General features: G+C 31.3%; 1 protein-coding gene, 2 non-coding genes and 3 pseudogenes across 3 annotated transcripts; 3 read left to right on the top strand and 3 right to left on the bottom strand.

Moving 5' to 3' along the window:
- Nucleotides 1-1,556: 1,556 nt before the first annotated feature.
- On the top strand, nt 1,557-1,912 carry LOC125594478 (annotated as a pseudogene).
- Nucleotides 1,913-4,948: 3,036 nt separating this feature from the next.
- Nucleotides 4,949-7,118, top strand: LOC111199893 (annotated as a pseudogene).
- A 4,041-nt stretch (nt 7,119-11,159) lies between these two features.
- LOC125594477 lies at nt 11,160-12,000 on the top strand (annotated as a pseudogene).
- A 63-nt stretch (nt 12,001-12,063) lies between these two features.
- On the bottom strand, nt 12,064-12,135 carry TRNAK-UUU. Its single transcript has one exon. It is a non-coding gene; the product is annotated as a tRNA-Lys (tRNA).
- A 429-nt stretch (nt 12,136-12,564) lies between these two features.
- On the bottom strand, nt 12,565-12,636 carry TRNAK-UUU. The gene has a single exon. It is a non-coding gene; the product is annotated as a tRNA-Lys (tRNA).
- Nucleotides 12,637-14,719: 2,083 nt separating this feature from the next.
- Nucleotides 14,720-18,307, bottom strand: LOC125594476 (major pollen allergen Ole e 10-like; the record flags this gene model as incomplete). The annotated part of the gene is made up of 4 exons (XM_048770670.1): nt 14,720-14,871; nt 14,970-15,213; nt 15,301-15,329; nt 18,172-18,307. Coding segments are annotated over 4 exons (444 nt in total), but the record flags the coding sequence as incomplete, so codon positions are not given.
- Nucleotides 18,308-18,708: the final 401 nt, after the last annotated feature.

The raw sequence follows: 18,708 nt of genomic DNA, 5'->3' as shown, positions 1-18,708 counted from the left end.
AGAAATACCTATGTTTAACTTTAATGTTCTCTTGACCTACGAGACTTCTCTCTCTCCACAATCACTTTCTTAAATAATATGACATGGCTACTAAAATATATGACATATCTTATGACATAGACAATTACTACATTTATTGTTAATTTATATTTTTGGTAAACTTTTTAGAATATTGTAATAACTCTTATATCACCATTAAAAATATATTCATATGACATTAAAATTTTGAAATATTATTTTAATATATTTTTTATAATTATACAATTTTTTTACTAAAATTTTGAAACAATTCTACAATTTTTTTAAGAAAATTATAAACTTTTAATCGTAATATAATTAGTTTCTTTATATATCTACAAATTTTATAAATAATGTTTAGTTATAATTTTTGATAATTATTAAAATTATATGAATTTTTATTAATATTATACAAGTTGATTTAATATATTTAACCAAAAAATGTAACTAAGATTGTAATTTTAAAATATACATAAATATTCTTTAGTATAATTTATTATTAAAAAAATATTTTTATCTTAATTTTATGTTTAATTAAAATTAAATATATATTAAAATATTGGTAAATAATAAAATCTACAATATTAATAATTTTTTTATTTTCATGTATAATTTAATTTAAATAATTAATTACTATACATGGGACAAGAAACGTCTAGTTTGTTTTAAACCACAATAATTTGGAGTTTCTGATTTCGGGATGATTAAATTTGAATTTTATTTTATAAAAATTATTAAACGTTGACAAAGATTAAACTAGGGGATAGAAAACTTAGGATAAGCAAGGATTTACCTAAAATATTCAAATATCCTTAATGAAACCTTTGCTTATGTATGAAACCCGTTCGGAGAATCAATATCAGATCCAAAAGATTTGTCTTATGATATGCAGTTTTATTCTCATGTTTGTCACTGTAAGGGGGCTGGCTCAAGGTATTTACGGATCCTTGGACAAAAGAATTTTTAATTTTTTTTACATTCATATATGGGCAGCATATATTTTTGGGACCTTTATCCCTAATTATTTTTAAAATTGGAGCTCCTCTTTAACATTATTTTGGTTAAAAAATGTTTGGGCCCCGGAATCGACATCCCTTTACCCCATACCCTAAGCCGGCCAAGCCCCCTTCTTGTCGACAATCCAGCTGAATCTTTGCATACTATGGCCGTGATCTTAATAGCTTTTTTCCTCAATCCACTGTACATGTGGACCAAAAACCTGAGCGTGTAAATGCATGGGCCATGTATACATATGAGAGCAGAAATGCACAGTTGGAAACATATGGAAGTATGAATCACCTGGATCACATTATATACTCAGACATCATAAAACATCATCATTTCCCTATTTGAAGTAAATTTCTCCACATTTAAGACAATGCTAGGCAATGAAAGCTTCACTCTTTAATTACCTTTATAAATACAGAATACCTCATTCCTCTGGTTTCCATCTTATGCTCTTTGTGTATCTAACATTAATATTTTGTTTTTTTTGTTTCTTACACATTCTTATATTTTCTCGATTTGTCCGTGACTCTATGGAAATTCCAAACAAGCATGTTTCTACATTTATATTTTTCCTTGGATGGCTGTTTTGCATGGAATTCAGTATACAGAAGAGAGACATTTGAAAATTACTTCGTTAGAGATTATGTCAACTTATATGAATCCTGAGGCTGAGAATTCTAGCATTGTGGTCACATATACACGACGTAGTGTTCTTCAAAAGGCGGTCATCACCCACCCCACAGACTTCAGGTCGACAAATCCGGGCAACAGCCCAGGTGTTGGACACTCTCATGGACGACATTGATTTGGGTATCATATCATACGTCACAATTTATATCATATAGAAAATTATATGTATTTTTCGTGTAAACTTGTCATCTAATTCTGAAGGATGTTTGGACATCACTTTACCATTTCAATGTTTTGACAGTACTATGATAATCATGTCTTTGTCGTGGGTTTGCTCCACTGTCATGTTTGTAAAATTATATAATGAATAAATCACTTTGCGAAGAATATAAATTAATGAAAAATATCTTGCTAAGCTGACTATAATACCTAATTGTTCAATGAATTCAGTAAGTGTAAACCTCAATGAAAAGCTTAGGGCAACCTCAACGGTAGAAATGGTCAATTGAGAATGTGATAATAAAATATTATTACTTTTGTCTGTTTAATTTTAATTATTTAGATTTAATTTTTAAACAAGATTGGTGAGTTATAAGCCCTGGGGTTATGAGGGTGACAAGTGTTTCTATAGTTTTAAGGTTATTGTAACCTCAAAAGAAGAAGACACGGATGTTAAAACTTTTTTAACTCTCTTCTACTTTTTGAGTTTTATATTGGTGTGTAGATGCTTTCCACAACTACAATTATATTTACAGTCCTAAATCTACGTTAATCTTGATTTCTATTTTTTATTAAAGTTCACAGCTCTTTTTTAAATTCACAACACTTTTTAAAATTCATGTCTTTATAATTGCTTTGAAAAGACAAATATCTATAGCCTAAATTTAAAGACTTTTAAAATTAAAAATCTAGAATCAAAGCAAAAAATATCACAGCAATATTTCTATAACAAAAAAAATAAATCACAGTTCTTACCAAATCAAATCAATATTTTATTTGTTTAGATATTTATTGCCGTTGGACATGGCCTTACGAAGAAAATACTTAACATGAAATATGTAGTCACCACGTCTCGGGAAACTGTTGAATATTATATACCAAGTCACAGTGACAAAAAGAAAATTATATACCAAGTCATATAAAAGCACCTTCTTTGAAGATACCCAATGAATATTTAACTAATTACAAAAATAAAATAAATATAATAAATAAGAGAGAGGAGAGAAAATATATTAAATATTCTTGAGAACTCTTTTTGCATGTGTTGGCATATATATTAGAGGTTTGGGTTTGCTTTAGATAATAAATTTTAATCAATCAATTTATTTATATTAAAATACTAATATTATGAAATTGAGAAATTTTGTCGATAATAGTGCTCTAAGAAAAAGAGTTAAAAGTACACAAAATTTTGAGAACATTGCCAAGCATGACCTAAAACTCAATTTTAAATATAAAAGTATATCACAAATTCAATCAAATGCAAAAGTAACTCAAAAATCTAGTAAAATTACAATAAGCATCTTATGACCAAACAAAAAACATGTATGCACTTTTAAGAATAAACCACATGAAGTCTTGTGTGGTTTTGTAAGTCTTACATTATAAGAATTTTCGAAAGGTTTCTTTTCATATATTAGATCTTAAAAATAATTTATAAATATTTTTTTATGAGAAATTTTGAAATAATGTAATTATAAACATTTCTAAATGATGAATATTTAGATTTACTAAATTGATTTTTTTTTTCAACATACATGAGTGAATATAGGTTGTAAGTCATTAATGTCTTTGGTTTAAGGTTTGGTAAAATATGTTGTAGTATTATTTATATTTTAGAGTTAGATTTTAGAAGCTTAATTTTTTAAGAAAATTCAATTAGACATTTATGTGTTTAGTTTTGTATATATTAACAATTTTATAACTCGATCATATGTTTAATGAAGTGTTTGTTGCTATTTAGCTTTACTTCTAACATGTAATGCACTAGAAAGATTTTTGGTAAGTCTTCTCGGACGAATAGTAAACTTTGTTCCCCGTATGTTTTCAGACGACCTATAATGTCTTTGAAGCTTGTAGTCTTTAAATTTAGGATTTTTTCAATAGAAGAAATGGTGTGAATGTACTTTTTACGTGGTAAACACGATAAGAATTTCTTCACTAGCTTTGATTCATCCATACTTTCTCCTAATGCAGCTGACTTGGATGATAATTCTGATAGCTTGCCCACAAGTCATTAATTTCGTCAGTGTCCTTCATCTTCAATCGATCGAATTCAGTCATTAGGGTTTACAGTCGTGCCTCTCAAACCTTATCAGCTCCCACATAATGAAATTTTATCGCATCCCATTCTTTGAGGTGTCGAGTCCTCCAATGATGTCATGGGATTCATGTTAACATACTATGAAATCGAGCAACCCGACTCAACCCTGCTTATTCAAGAAACAACCAATACGTGATAAAATTACTAACAGACGAAGAAAATAACGTAACTGATGATCTTCAAGTTACTCTTACCATCACAGACTACAACCAAAACGCGACTGCAAGACCTGACGTCAACCTTATCATCACCGATTTTGACGCAACTAATAGGCCTCCAACTGCAGAAAAAGAAAACGATACATGCACGGTATACTTCAGAAATTACAACCAGGGGCGGACCCACGTTGAAGGTGGTGGGGTCAGCTGACACCACAAAAAAAATTCTTATTAATAGCATGAATAAAATAAATTGAACCCACAAACTTTTGATTCTCTGAACCCACAAAAAAATGTTTGGACCCACAGGCTAAAGCCCAACATATTTGGCGATGGATCTAACAATTAGAAAAGAAAATTTTAAAAAATTTGTTTCCTAACCCTTTTAACATATTTAACCTATTTTTTTCTCTGTTTCTAGAATAGATTTTTTATTGTCTTTTCAACTTCCTTCTCTTCTCTTCTCCAATTCATCGTGCATTCTATGTAAGTTCAGATTTTACAATTAAGCTTTTATATTATTGTCTTTTACTAACTTTAATCAATTATATATGTATGTTACAACAACAATCTAGTTTTACGTAATTGTTATTTTTTAACAAACTATATTGAACTTTTTTTTTGTTTTGTCTATCTACAGATGAGAATTGTCGCTTTTGTTTTGTTTCTATGTATATTATATCTTTTTAATAATATATTTTATATTTTTCAGCAGAAATCAAATCATCAATGGAAAAGTTTGTGAATTTAAAAGAAAAGAGTCATCTCCGTCTTGTGATTTAGATGATTTACCATGGGATCCTGCTGATTGGAAAAAAATATCTGAATACCTTTCAAATCAAAGAGATGAGATAATTCGTAGATATTTGATTAGAGGTCCTTGCCAACCTCGTGGTCATATCTTTAAACAGAAAATGATATCAGGTGCAATGAGACGATTTAATCATGCTTGATTTGATCAGTATAAAAGCTGGTTAGAGTATAGTATTAAGAAAGACGTTGTGTATTGCCTATGTTGTTACTTGTTTAGAGATAGTAATGGAAAAGGTGGAAAAACTGATGCATGGACTAACAAAGGTTTTTCTAGCTGGAATATGTTTAGTAGGCTTGCAGAGCATGTGGGACAAGTTAATAGCTTTCATAATAATGCAGTTATGAAATGTGAAAACTTGATGAGACAAGGTCAGTCTATTAAGCATGCTTTGCATAAGCAGGATGATATTAACAAGAATGAGTATCGAATTCGGTTAGATGCTTCAATTGATGTTTCCAGATATTTGTTGCGACAAGGTTTTCCTTTTCGTGGTCATGATGAGTCAGAAACATCTGCTAATAAAGGAAATTTTATGGAGCTTCTGAAATACACTGCTGAGCAAAATGAAGCTGTGAGTAAGGTTGTCTTACAAAATGCTCCAGGAAATAATCAGATGGTGTCTTCGAAGATTCGAAAAGATATTGCGCATTGTTTTGCAGAAGAGGTAATCAAATCTATTATTGAAGAAATTGATCATGACGTTTTTGGTTTGCTGGTTGATGAATCTGCTGACGTTTCCGATAAGAAACAAATGGCAGTAGTATTTCGGTTTGTTGATAAAAGTGGGAATGTCAAAGAAAGATTCATTAGCATTATACATGTGACTGAGACATCTTCAGCATATCTGAAATCTGCTATTGATTCTTGTTTGCTAAGCTTGGGTTGAGCATAAAAAAGTTGAGAGGACAAGATTACGATGGCGCAAGTAATATGAATGGTGAATACAATGGACTAAGGTCACTGATTTTACGGAAAACACCTCAGCTTATTATGTCCATTGTTTTGCAAATCAACTTCAATTGGTTTTTGTGGCTGTTGCAAGAAAGCATTTTGAGGTTGGAGGATTCTTTGATATGATTTCTCTATTATTGAATGTGGTTGGCGCTTCATGTAAGAGAAAGTATAAGATTAAAGAAGATCACAGAAAAATGATTGAGGAAGATATTCTTGATGGTAAAATCAACACATGAAAAGGGTTGAATCAAGAGGTTGCTATTCAGAGACCAGGGCAGACACGTTGGGGTTCTCACTACAGAACTTTGTTGCGTTTGATTGAGTTATTTTCTCCCATCATCAATGTGCTTAAACATATTCAGAATGAAGGCTTGGAAGACTCGAAAAGGCGACAAGCATATGATCTTCTTGTATACTTCCAGAATTTTAATTTTGTGTTTTATCTGTAAATGATGGTTCACCTTTTAGGACTTACATATAGCTTATCCAAAGCTTTGCAACAAAGGGATCAATACATTTTGAATGCTATGTCACTGGTGAAGTCAACAAAGAGACAACTCCAAGATTTTAGAGATAATGGGTGGCATTCTTTGATGGATAAGGTCTTTTCTTTTTGTGAGAAGTATGAAATTGAGAAGATTGATATGGAAGATGAATTTATTCACCCAAAGAGACCAAGGAAAAAAACAGGAATACAAAACATGCATCACTTTATATGCTGTTTTGGATTTGCAACTTCAAGAATTTAATAATCGCTTTACTGAGGTAAACACCGAGTTGCTTACATGTGTTGCTTCTTTATCTCCTATTGGTTCATTTTCTGAGTTTGACCAATCGAAGTTGATGAACTTAGCCAAGTTCTATCCTTACGACTTAAGTCCTACAAAGAGCATATCTCTTGAGCAACAGTTGTCTATATACATTGACAATGTTTCGACATGATGAAAGATTTAGTCATTTGAAGAATCTAGGAGATCTTGCTCGTATGTTGGTGGATACACGGAAACATCTATCACTTCCTTTGGTTCATAGGCTTTTGAAGTTAGCTTTGATTTTACCAGTCGCGACTGCAACTGTTGAAAGATGTTTTTCAGCAATGAAGATTGTGAAGACAGATCGACGAAATCGGATTGGCGATGAGTTTCTTAATGACTGTTTAGTTTGTTATATTGAGAAGATGTATTTCAGACTGTTACTAATAAAACAGCGATGAAAAGATTTCAAGATATGAAAGATCGTAAGATGCTTTTGTAGAATGATACTTTTTTAGAATGATTTATGAAATTTCTTTTTTTTATTAATTTTTGGTTTGGTTTGAACCCACAAAAAAAAATTTATGGGTTCGCCCTTGATTACAACAATGGAACTATCTATGCTCTTTTACGCCGTACTTTCCATTTTTGCTGCATTGATCAATGGCTTCGTACAAATATAAGATTTTCCCATATGTAGGAAAAATCATCTATGATTCAGCATTATTACAATTTATATGGGGGTTTCTTATGTTCCAGTTTTCAGTTTTATTTACATACTGCTTTTGATTTTCGTTTAAATTTTTAAACAATATAATATAAATAATTTTTTCTTCATTTCCTAATATGTTCCATTACCAGAATTAGTTTTTTTTTAACCAAAAATCAAATAAAAACATATATGAACAAAAATTCATTACACATGTTTAAATTCAAATTAGTCACTAAAAAAATTCAAATGTCGTTCCTTCTATATACTGTCTACATGGTACTTAACAGTATAAGTATATTCTCTAAATAAAATTAACTTTATATTTAAATTTTAACTAAATTTACTTTATTATGACTATCGGCTTTTTATTATATTTTATTGAATCGATTAGTTATAACCACTTATGCTATTTCACATTGAACTAAGTAACTTTAAAAAAAAGTAATACATTAGGATCGTTAACCAGTATCAATTGGATCAGAAAATATAATTTTTCTCTCAACATATTTTCATTTTCATATTTTTGAACATTTTTGAACATTTTTTTACTAAGACCATAAAATGAATTGTAAATTCATGTAAGAATAAAACATACGAACCCAGCGCGTAGCACCGGAATACCACTAGTATATATATATACAAGTAGCCTATGTTTTTTCTTTTGTCTAAATGTTAAATTTTATACCAAAGTTTTAGAATTTTGACAGCAGTTACATAGAGTACTAGTAGCAGATAAAAAAAGAAAAAATCTAAACACCAAGGAGAAAGAACAAGCAACAATGGTGAGACAAGGGACTTCAACAATTAACACAAGCACACAAGACACTAGCAGAAGGAAAGCTTGGCCGAGACTGAAGCATTGCCAAATGGATTCAGAATCTTTGATAATACATGAGACCACGCTCGGTAGATACTGGCTTGCCCAAAGCGCTACTCCAATTGATTGACTCCGACCACACGCAGCTTTGCAATGACCAACCGAGGGAACCATATCCGCCAACCACCACCGGTAGAGGAGACTGAAACCCGAGCTAAACACCTCCACTTGCATCAAGCATACTAGAGCGCCATCCGGCTTGACACCACAAGACTACCAATGTCACACTTATTACACTCGGCTTCAGAACAAAGTGCGAGCTGCAAGAAGACGGGGAGTGATGAGAGCCACATCCTGAGCTGCTCGCCCAAACCTGCAATATAGAGATAGAACAGCCCTCCAATGGAGCCCAAGAGACCCGACAATGGAGCTGGGATGGCTGATCAGCACACGAGTCTCCTTCAAGGATGCCGAACTTGAAGACTCAAACAGAAGTCCGACACCTTGCCTCGCGCTCACACCGAGAACCGATGGGAGCTCTACAGAGCCTCTTCGGAGAGACAACAGCGGAGGAGACCACTGAGACCGCCGAAGAGCCGGAAAGGAAGAAGTACCACACGGTACACGTGATAGACAACACAAGAGCGGCGATAAACATGAAGACAAAGCAGAAGCGGTAGCCGGAGAGCTCTAAACACAGGTCATAGACGGCCCAGTCCAGAACAAGCCGGAGACCACACACGTCGACCGTTGCGGGACGGAAACCACACAGCAACCGGAACCACCACAGGCGCGCCTCCAGAAAAGACTCTGAAGAACCACTTGGCCGGAAGAAGAGGGAAGTGAGATACCGCACGACACCGAGCGATGACCTAGCTCCCACGACACCTGACCACTCCACTCCAAATCAAGAGAACGTCAGCTCAATAGATCAGAACGGAGGAGCCTTACAGCCACGTTAACGCCCTCTCACCGCAGCGGGGGACTAGATTGAGAAAGAGGAAAATCTTATCCACTCGCCACCGCCAACCCTAAACGCCAACCCCGTTCATTCACTACTGCCCACCCCGCCTCGCCGGACACTCCAGACTGAAACCCTCCAATCGCAGATGAGAACCAGAGCGGAGAGCCAACCCACACAGCACCGAGCAAGACGACAGAGAAAAGGAAGAAAGAGAAACGAGGCAAAGAACAAAGAGGAGAGAGGGAGGACGCTCCCGGCAACCATGCGCGCCACCGCTGGTCACCGGAACGTAGATCTGAGCTGCTTTGAAGGAGAGGAAGAGAGAGGAAGGAGCGTCTGAGGAGAAGAGAGAAAAAAAATCATTTTTTTTTAGACTAACTGGTGCAATTTTGAGAGAACTTAATAACAAAGATAGTTTATGTTCTTAAGAAATTGGTATGTCGCAAAAAGTTTATTTTTTCTTTAAGAACACTGAATTCAGAGCTACTGAAGAATTCAGATTAAACAGTTCTATAATGTTTGTTTAAAAAAATTTAATAAGAGAAATATGTTCTAAGAATTTAGCGCATGAGCATTCTCTAAACTTGATTTTTAAAATACTGCAAAGGGCTCAGTTTACTCTACTTCATCGGATCTAACTCAAGGATTCGATAATATGGATTGTGCTGCTTTTCCGGACAGTATACGACCAGCAACAAGTTCCCAACATTTAATATAGTGAAAATCACTACTGTAGAGACATCTCAAGTTTTAGAATCGGAATATTTCGTTAAAGTAATGCCCGGTCTCGTCATGGTTCGACTTTTGTCGCAATCAATCTTGAGTGAAGGACATAAAATATTGATCAAGACAAATATATTTTTATACGCTTACTTTCATAATAGCCACAAACCATGAGAAATCTAACGTAATGCTTTTGATTGGTCGGTCACGTCAAGATTTAATTAAATCTTCCAAACCAACCAAACTTCAAGACTCAATTGCTTCCTTATTCAATTGAGCCCATTCTAGCTATGTTATGCTTTTACTATTTATCATATTTTGAAACCTTTAATGTGTATTTTATAAATCAGAGCTATTGTTTTTCGATTTCAAGGATACGAACAAAATAAATAAAACGAATAGCCGAAAGTTTTTGGAAAACATTGTACGAGTCTCAATGCCAACTAACTGTTAGCATTGCAAGTATTAACTTTTAAGCTACTTATCTATCCAAACTCAATCAATTGTGAAATTACTGACGATCAAGAACAAAAAAAGGGCTCAGAAGTGCTTGAAAGGTAATCACGAGATTAAAAAATCTCACTCATGTGATAAAAGGTCATTTTTTTCTTCGTCATCGCCACAATTTTTGTTTCCTTTGAGAAAATCAAAATCAAAGAAGAGTTGAAATCATCGCAACAAAAGACGGAGCAAATTTAAGATTTATAAAATAGAACGCAATGAAAAACGAAAACTAACATCTGTAAGCTTAAACACCCTTTTGGTTGGCTTCAGTACTGACTCGTATCGTCTTATATATATAGCAAACCAAGAAACTAGGGCAAATCGCAAATATACTGAAGCTTAAAGACACAATTACCCTAATAGTTTCATAGTATATCAAAACTACCCTTATATCGTCGGCGTCTCAAAAACCCAACGATCTCTCCCTCCAACAAAGAAAGGAAAAAAAAAACAAAAACTTGATCAAATCTGTCAACAAGATTGCAAACTCGTGAGACTCACAAACCCCCAAGAAAGTAAAGAACAAGTTATCAGCTCTTTTGCAGGTCTAACTGTTTTGATCTCTACGATCAATTGGTTCAATTCAAGAAAGCTTTGGTTATGGCAGAAAAGCATTGTCAACGAGAGAAACTATCTTTAATTGATAGAAACCAAGACTGCTTCCCAGACACAGTTATTTTATTATACTCTGATACATACCACTGCAACGATAAAGGATTGTGTGATTGGTATTATAGTGCAGGAAACTTTTGTGGACCTGGTGCTAATAGTAGAACAGAGGTTTTTGTTTGGCTGTTTGTGTTGTTTGTCTGCTTCCTGTAGATATTTGGTGTGAGAGATAAGTCTCTCTATTTCTATCTCCACATTGTAAACTTCCCTCCAAAGAAAGCTTATCTTTTTCTTGGATTAGCCACAAGAGATGGCTCTGGAGTCTGCTTTCTCCGCGAGTTTCTGTTCCTTCCCTTTCCCAAAAGCAATCACCATAGAGAGAGAAACTTTATCCTTTCGCCGAATCATTACCTCGGGAGCCAAGGGAATTGCAGGTGAGGGTGAAGTTCAAAACTTAAGGATAAGCACTGGTGTCAAAAGGGTTTTCAAGAAAGAGAAAGCTGAGACCCAAGCTCACAATAGTGGCAGAGTGACATCAAGAAGACTTTCAGGTTCAGTACTGGAAGATAAGCAGGAGATCTCAGGACACAAGAAAGCTATTTTAGATAGAAGCAAGGCCGTAGTGAAGCTGAAATCCTTAGGAAAGAAGTGAGAGAGGCTGGCTATGTACCAGAGACAAAGTATGTTCTTCATGATATTGATGAAGAGCTAAAGAGAGAGCATTGATGCATCACAGTGAACGGTTAGCTATTGCGTTTGGGCTTATAAAACGCCTCCTGGGACGACCATAAGAGTGATGAAGAATTTGAGGATATGCGGAGATTGCCACAACTTCATTAAGGTGTTGTCGAGTATTGAAGGTAGAGAGTTCATTGTAAGAGATAACAAGAGGTTTCATCATTTTAGAGATGGTAGTTGCTCTTGTGGAGATTATTGGTAGAATTCTTTTGTAATAAAACACTTGGTGTAACATTTTCAAACTGAACAATCAAATCAACTTAATTTTACAAAACATCTCAAAATATTTTGATACCAAGATTTTCCAGTTAAATATAAACCGAAAATAAGTGCAAAGTTCATCATCTGCGGGAATCGAACCCACGGCCACGGGATTAAAAGTCACTCGCTCTACCACTGAGCTAAGACGGCTTGTAAATGATAACAAGAGGTTTCATCATTTTAGAGATGGTAGTTGCTCTTGTTGAGATTATTGGTAAAACAATTTTGTAATAAAAGATTTGTTGTAACATTTTACAATACATGTCAAATTATTTTTGATACCAAGATTTTCTAGTTAAATATAAACCGAAATGAGTGATGCGCCGTCTGTGGGCATCGAACCCACAGCCACGGGATTAACGCTAAGACAGCTTGTAAGGGATAACAAGAGGTTTCATCATTTTAGAGATGGTAGTTGCTCTTGTGGAGATTATTGGTAGAATTTTCTTGTAATAAAACATTTGGTGTAACATTTTCAAACTGAACAATCAAATCAAAGTAATTTTATAAACACATCTCAAAATATTTTTGATACCAAGATTTTCTAGTTAAATATAAACTGAAAATAAGGGCAAAGTTCGCCGTCTGTGGGGATCGAACCCACGGCCACGGGATTAAAAGTCACGCGCTCTACCACTGAGCTAAGACGGCTTCATTGAATACAAGTATTACTAACAACATATTTATAATTCACACCAATATACATCAGACTCACTATCACTGTATCACTTTGTTTGCTATTTCCCTTCTTCATAATATATATATAAGTCTCACTGTTTCACAATATGGTGGAAGTGAAGATCAATTGTTTTGAACAGATCCAAAAAGAACACATAATGTGTTCTTCCAATTGAATAAATTTGGCTATAAAGTATCAATGAGAACGCCAAGAGATATGTAAAGAAGAAGAAAAATGCCAAAGAAGAACAGGAAGAGATAGTTTTTTATGCTTGGAGAATAAAGAACGCCAAAAGAGGAGAAAGAAGGCTGTTAAAGAAAACACAGTGTTTTGAACCATAGACTAAAGCTATATGCCTTTAAATTGTTTTGGCCGGCACAAACTTCTCGTCTTGTTTGGACGAAATAGCAGTGTAATATAAGTCTTATAAACATGTCCTGTAACGACCAAACTCGAACAAACAAAGATCCAAATCCACCAGTTTCGTGGCTTGATGATATTGGTGTCCTATCAAGCGCAACTGAAATTGATGTTGTTGATATTGGTTGATTCACAACTCCAATAGTAGATTCTTCTCCTTCTAAACCAAGCAACATATAAATATATAGTTCATTTATATATATGTAGGAGTTATAGTCAGAGCGGGGCATGGGGACATTAAGGCTCCGAATGGTAACTACGATTTGAGCGGTGCGGGACAAGCGGTTCAAATGCGGTGCAGTTTTAATAAAAATGTATAGATATATAGTATATGTAGAGATTTTTGTTATTGTTAACTGCGGGGCGGGGCAGGACGACGGTTACCATCCGAATGAAACATTTGAATGGACCTCCAGTTTGTGGGCCCCCAATACCAGAGAAAAATTGTGTAAAAATGAATTTATATGTTAATATGTTATCGTGAAGATTTACGTGAAATATAATAATTATGTGAATGCCCATTTTCTTCCTTCTTGATTTCCAGTTTCATATGTATTTACATTTGTTTCCAACTTGTCTATAAAAAAGGCACTATACTCAACTACTATAGTTTAAATTTATACATAAAATTTGTAAAATCTTTACATTAATCTGTAAACAATTTAATTTTGGATAGAGCCCCGAAAATCTCAGGCCCGGCTCTGCTTATCATTGACATGGAAATCCATGAAGATTCCTTACGGAGAAACTATGATCTTTTGATAAAATGATACCTTCAACTTCTCATTATTCTGTTACAGATTTAACCAAAAAAATGATTATGTTCCAGTTTTAACCAAAAAATGATTTTGTTCCAGTAAATGAGATGACTTATGTCAGTTTCTCTGTTTTATGTAAGTTCTATTTTGCACTTCGTATACTTACGTTAAACTGATCAAAAAGTTTTTGTTTGCCAATATATCATAACACAAACAATATACAGTATTCGACCTTTGATTTTCAACCATTTTATAATTCTTTAAATTTTAGTATTGATGACTTTGTAGTTTTTTTTCAAAATCTCAGATAAAAGTAGAAAAATAATATAGCAAAAAAAAGATTGCCTAGTATATGTTGAGAGAAATTTTATGTCTATTTCTTGTAATTTTCAGCTTATTTTTCATAACTCAAAGTCACATGTAACGTTTTCATTGACTCCGCTTGATTCAGCCATTATGAATCAAAACACTTTGTTATTTTTTTATTCAGTTATCCATTCACTTCAGAACTGACGCCGAGTTGACGGTATGGGTCTGATTGTGTCCTTATGTACATGAGTTTGTTTTTCTAACTTTATTCCATGATTTTTCTACTTTGATATTGCTTTTCACTTCATTTTATGTTTGTATTATGCTTAGATTCATAGACCAGAATTTACACCCCAAAATATTGTTGGACCATGTAAAATTGGATTTTCTGTCCATATCTCCACTTTGTTTTATTAACTGGAGAACGTTGGATCATCAGATTCTCTTACCTCAAGTTCATATTGTGCAGGTTGTAAAAACTAACAGCAGACTACAATTTATATATATTTTTCTAACGATGATAAGATGATGGAAAACTTTTTCTGAAACTTACGATGATAGATGGTGTAACTTAAACATTTAATAGTTGCAAATAGAACCACATAAACTTTAGATATCAGATATGAAATTCGAGAACTAGAGTTCTCTATTTTGTTTTTGTAACAAAGACGAAGCTTTATATACTTCATTTTTTTAATTGATATTTGCAATTTCCAGTGCCTGAAAATAAAATTAATAAATTAAGTATTGATTCTAGGTTGACATAAGAAGACTTTCATAATTGTTTAGAGACAAAAAAAAAATCAGATGAAACTCACTCGGATCAGTTATGGCAATGATGCCAGAGCCTGCGAAATTGCAATTCCAAAAGTGTCTTCCTTCTGCTTGATAATAATTATTCATGGCTACAGAAGCATGAAGAAGGAGATCCTCAGGAGAATAACATGCACCGCCATTCGATATAGCTGCACAATTGACTTTTGAACATGCAAAATCAATAATTTGTTGAAGTTTTTCTTTCTTCGTAGCTGGTTTCGCCACACACCACTCCCCATGATGACCCTGCGAGCATTAAATGATAAAACACACACACATATGAGATTGATGTTTCGTTTTGTTTTCAACTTTTGAGTTATCGTAAACATGTACCTCTGCGTTGACTCTCGTGAAAGTTCCTTCTATTAAAAACATCAAAATGAAATTAAGATTGTTACAGAATTTGGAAAATCATACAATCAAATAAAACTCCCAACGACCTAAAGCCATATCTTATATATTAAAACAGAAGTCACAACCTTGATTCATGTGTGATTTTTTTTAGGAAAAATGATTGCTGACTACATGAAGTATTGACTATCACATGGCTAGCCATGCAAACTAAATTAATGTATACCAGACTACACGAAGTATATGTTATGCATGGCAACATCCCTCAACTTAATGATTTATGTGGTTAACATCACGACTTTAATTTCATTAATCCAAAAAGTGATATGGATGTCAAAGACCGTTTAAGTCTCTCATTTTCCCAATTAAAATATGGTGCACCTAACGGTAATTAAACAAAAATTAGGTTTTGATCCGCTTTTTAAAAGCGTGAGAATATTTTTAACAAAATATAATTTATTAAACCAATATGTTTTATAAAATTTTGATAAGTATTGTTTTGAAATTTTTATTTAAATGTATTTGAAAACTATATAGTTGTATTTGTTTAGTTATATTAGATATAAAAGTTATACAAGATATTATTTATTTTTATTTTTATTATTTAATCTGTTTTGTTATTAATTTTTAATTAAATGTGTAATTCTTTTGAATAGTTGTGTGATATATATTTATTTGATCAATTTTATTATAAAAGTTGTTTGATATCAATTTACTTACTCCAACATCTTATTTGTTTGATATACAATTAATTAAATTCATCCATAATTAAATTAATGCATTATTTTGTTTATATTAAATTGCATTCATTTAAACTTATTAAAACTTTCATATTATATACTTACTTAGATTATTTTATTATTAAAAGTACATATATAATAATTATATATGTGTCAGATTATGTTTGATTTAAATTGACATCAAATAAGTTTTGAGCAAACAAAATGTTAGAGTCAATAAATTGACGTCAAATATATTTTCTAATTAAAATTTAAAAATAACTATATATCAACAATTCATCAAAAAATTACATAAATTTTATGAAAAGTTCATAAGAAAACATATTAAATAATTTTTTTAAAAAATTACATAATATCTTATATAACTTACATATTTAATATAATATATAATATAATTATATAGTTTTTCTAATACACCAAAATAGAAATGTTAAAACACTACATATCAAAAAACGTTAAAAGATATTGATTTTGTACATTAGATATTTATAAAAAATTGTTACGCTCTTAAAATGTGGGTTAAAATATAATTTCAGTTAAATTACAGTCGGGTTGGTCATATTTTAATTGATGAAACGAGGTATTTAACGGTCTCTGATATCTACATCACTTTTTGGATGAATGAAATTAAACTTGTGATGTTAATTACATAACCTCATTAAGTTGAGGGATGTTATCATGCATAACATATACTTCGTGTAGCTAGGTATACATTAGTATACTTTGCATGGTTAGCCATGTGATGGTCGATACTTCATGTAGTCAGCAATCATTTTTCCTTTTTTTTAAAATGGACCTAATGAACCTATTCATAGAAATTCATACTATATTTTAATTCAGACTTATAATAAATATAATTTTTAAAATATTCTAATCATAGTATCTTTTGATATCTTTTCATTTTAAATATAAATATATTTATTTTAAAATTCTAACAATCTGTTTAAAAAGATTTTTACAAGATCTTAATTTTTGAAATTATATTTATATATTTTCACTAATTTCGAAATTAGTTTAAAATATTATTATACATTAATATATTCAGTTATATAAAATAAAAAAAAAATCTATAATATTTTAGTTATTATATTCATAATCAATCATATTAAATTAAAATTATTATATTGAGCTAAATATAATAAAATTGTATCAAATTTATATATTTTATTTTCGTAATTATAAAATATTTATGTTAAAAAATAAAATCTAATATGTTGGTAAGATGGGTTAACATTATCAAACTATATAATACATGTATAAAATTAACATGTATTTCTTTAAAGTTAATAATATAAAATCTTTGCAACCACTTTAATCATAATATATATTCATTTTAAATATAATATATATTTATATTATATTTTAAAAATTCTAATAAATCTGTGTAATATTTAAACAATGACTTAATGTATTTTAAGTTATCGTTTAGAATAAAAATAAATAAATTATATCCTATTTTATCTACTTTATAGTCATGATCATGTTAAATATAATTATTATACTAAAATAAATATGATAAATTATATTCAATTTATAAATTTATATATTTATAATTTTATTTTCATAAATAAAAACTATTTAGTTAAAATATAATATGATGATAGAACGACTTAAAATTAACAAACTATATAATACATGTCTAAAAATTAGCATATCTCACACTTTTTATATACAATAATAAATTATCTAAAATGAATAAGCATAAAAATATTGGTAAAAAGAAATCCAGTTTTGAAATACGGGTCAGAATTTAGCATAAATTAAATACAAATATTTTTTAAATATATTTTCTCAGGAATATATTAATTATCTTAATAACTAAATGCAAATACAATAAGATAAATATATAATAAGAAGTGGCAAATACATAAGGTTTAAACAATTAATTAATTATAACATGTAAATTATAAAATTATTGTATTTGAATAGTTATATAAATATTTACGTATATGATTAGCATTAAAAATATATACCACTTATGTTTTAAAACAATAATTTATGTATAGAAAAGTAAAAACAAACACCCGTGCGGTTGCACGGTTAAAATCTAGTGCATCGTTAAAATTGATCTCTAAATTCTATTGGGTCTGATGATTAGTTGTGATCACATTACCTGAATAAAGGTATAATAAGATGACGAAATAAAGACATATGTGCTTTAGCCATTTTTGTAGCTTGTTTGACGTCTGAATACTCTTCTCTATGGTTTTGCTTTGCAATATATACACGTGATTTGGCCGGCCTATCTCCTACATATACAAATAGATATTTAAATAATATCAAAGTTAAAAAATTAATACGACCTATTTAAAGGTTATAATACTTATTGTCAAACTTTCCAAAAGAAATTATTAGTATATTAAACAAGCATATGTCATAATCTCGAAGATGCAATCACATTTACCAAATTTTACTTTTAACTTTTTAATTATAGGGATTTTTTCCTTTTTTATAGGATCTAAAATTTATTATATCCCAAAGTATCAGTAAATACAAAATAAGTTAACTGAAATTATACCTTTTAATAAATTGTCTTTTAATAATGCGAGTTTGAACTTGGGTGGTGACATAATACAACATTAGTGCAAACAATTTGACAACAAATCATGACTATAATTTTTTCTTCTACAACATAAATATTAAATGAATG

The sequence above is a fragment of the Brassica napus genome (assembly GCF_020379485.1).
Source record: "Brassica napus cultivar Da-Ae chromosome A8 unlocalized genomic scaffold, Da-Ae chrA08_Random_10, whole genome shotgun sequence".
Taxonomy (NCBI): Eukaryota; Viridiplantae; Streptophyta; class Magnoliopsida; order Brassicales; family Brassicaceae; genus Brassica; species Brassica napus.
Note: the sequence above shows the minus strand (reverse complement) of the source record. Positions and strands in the feature narration are given on the sequence as shown.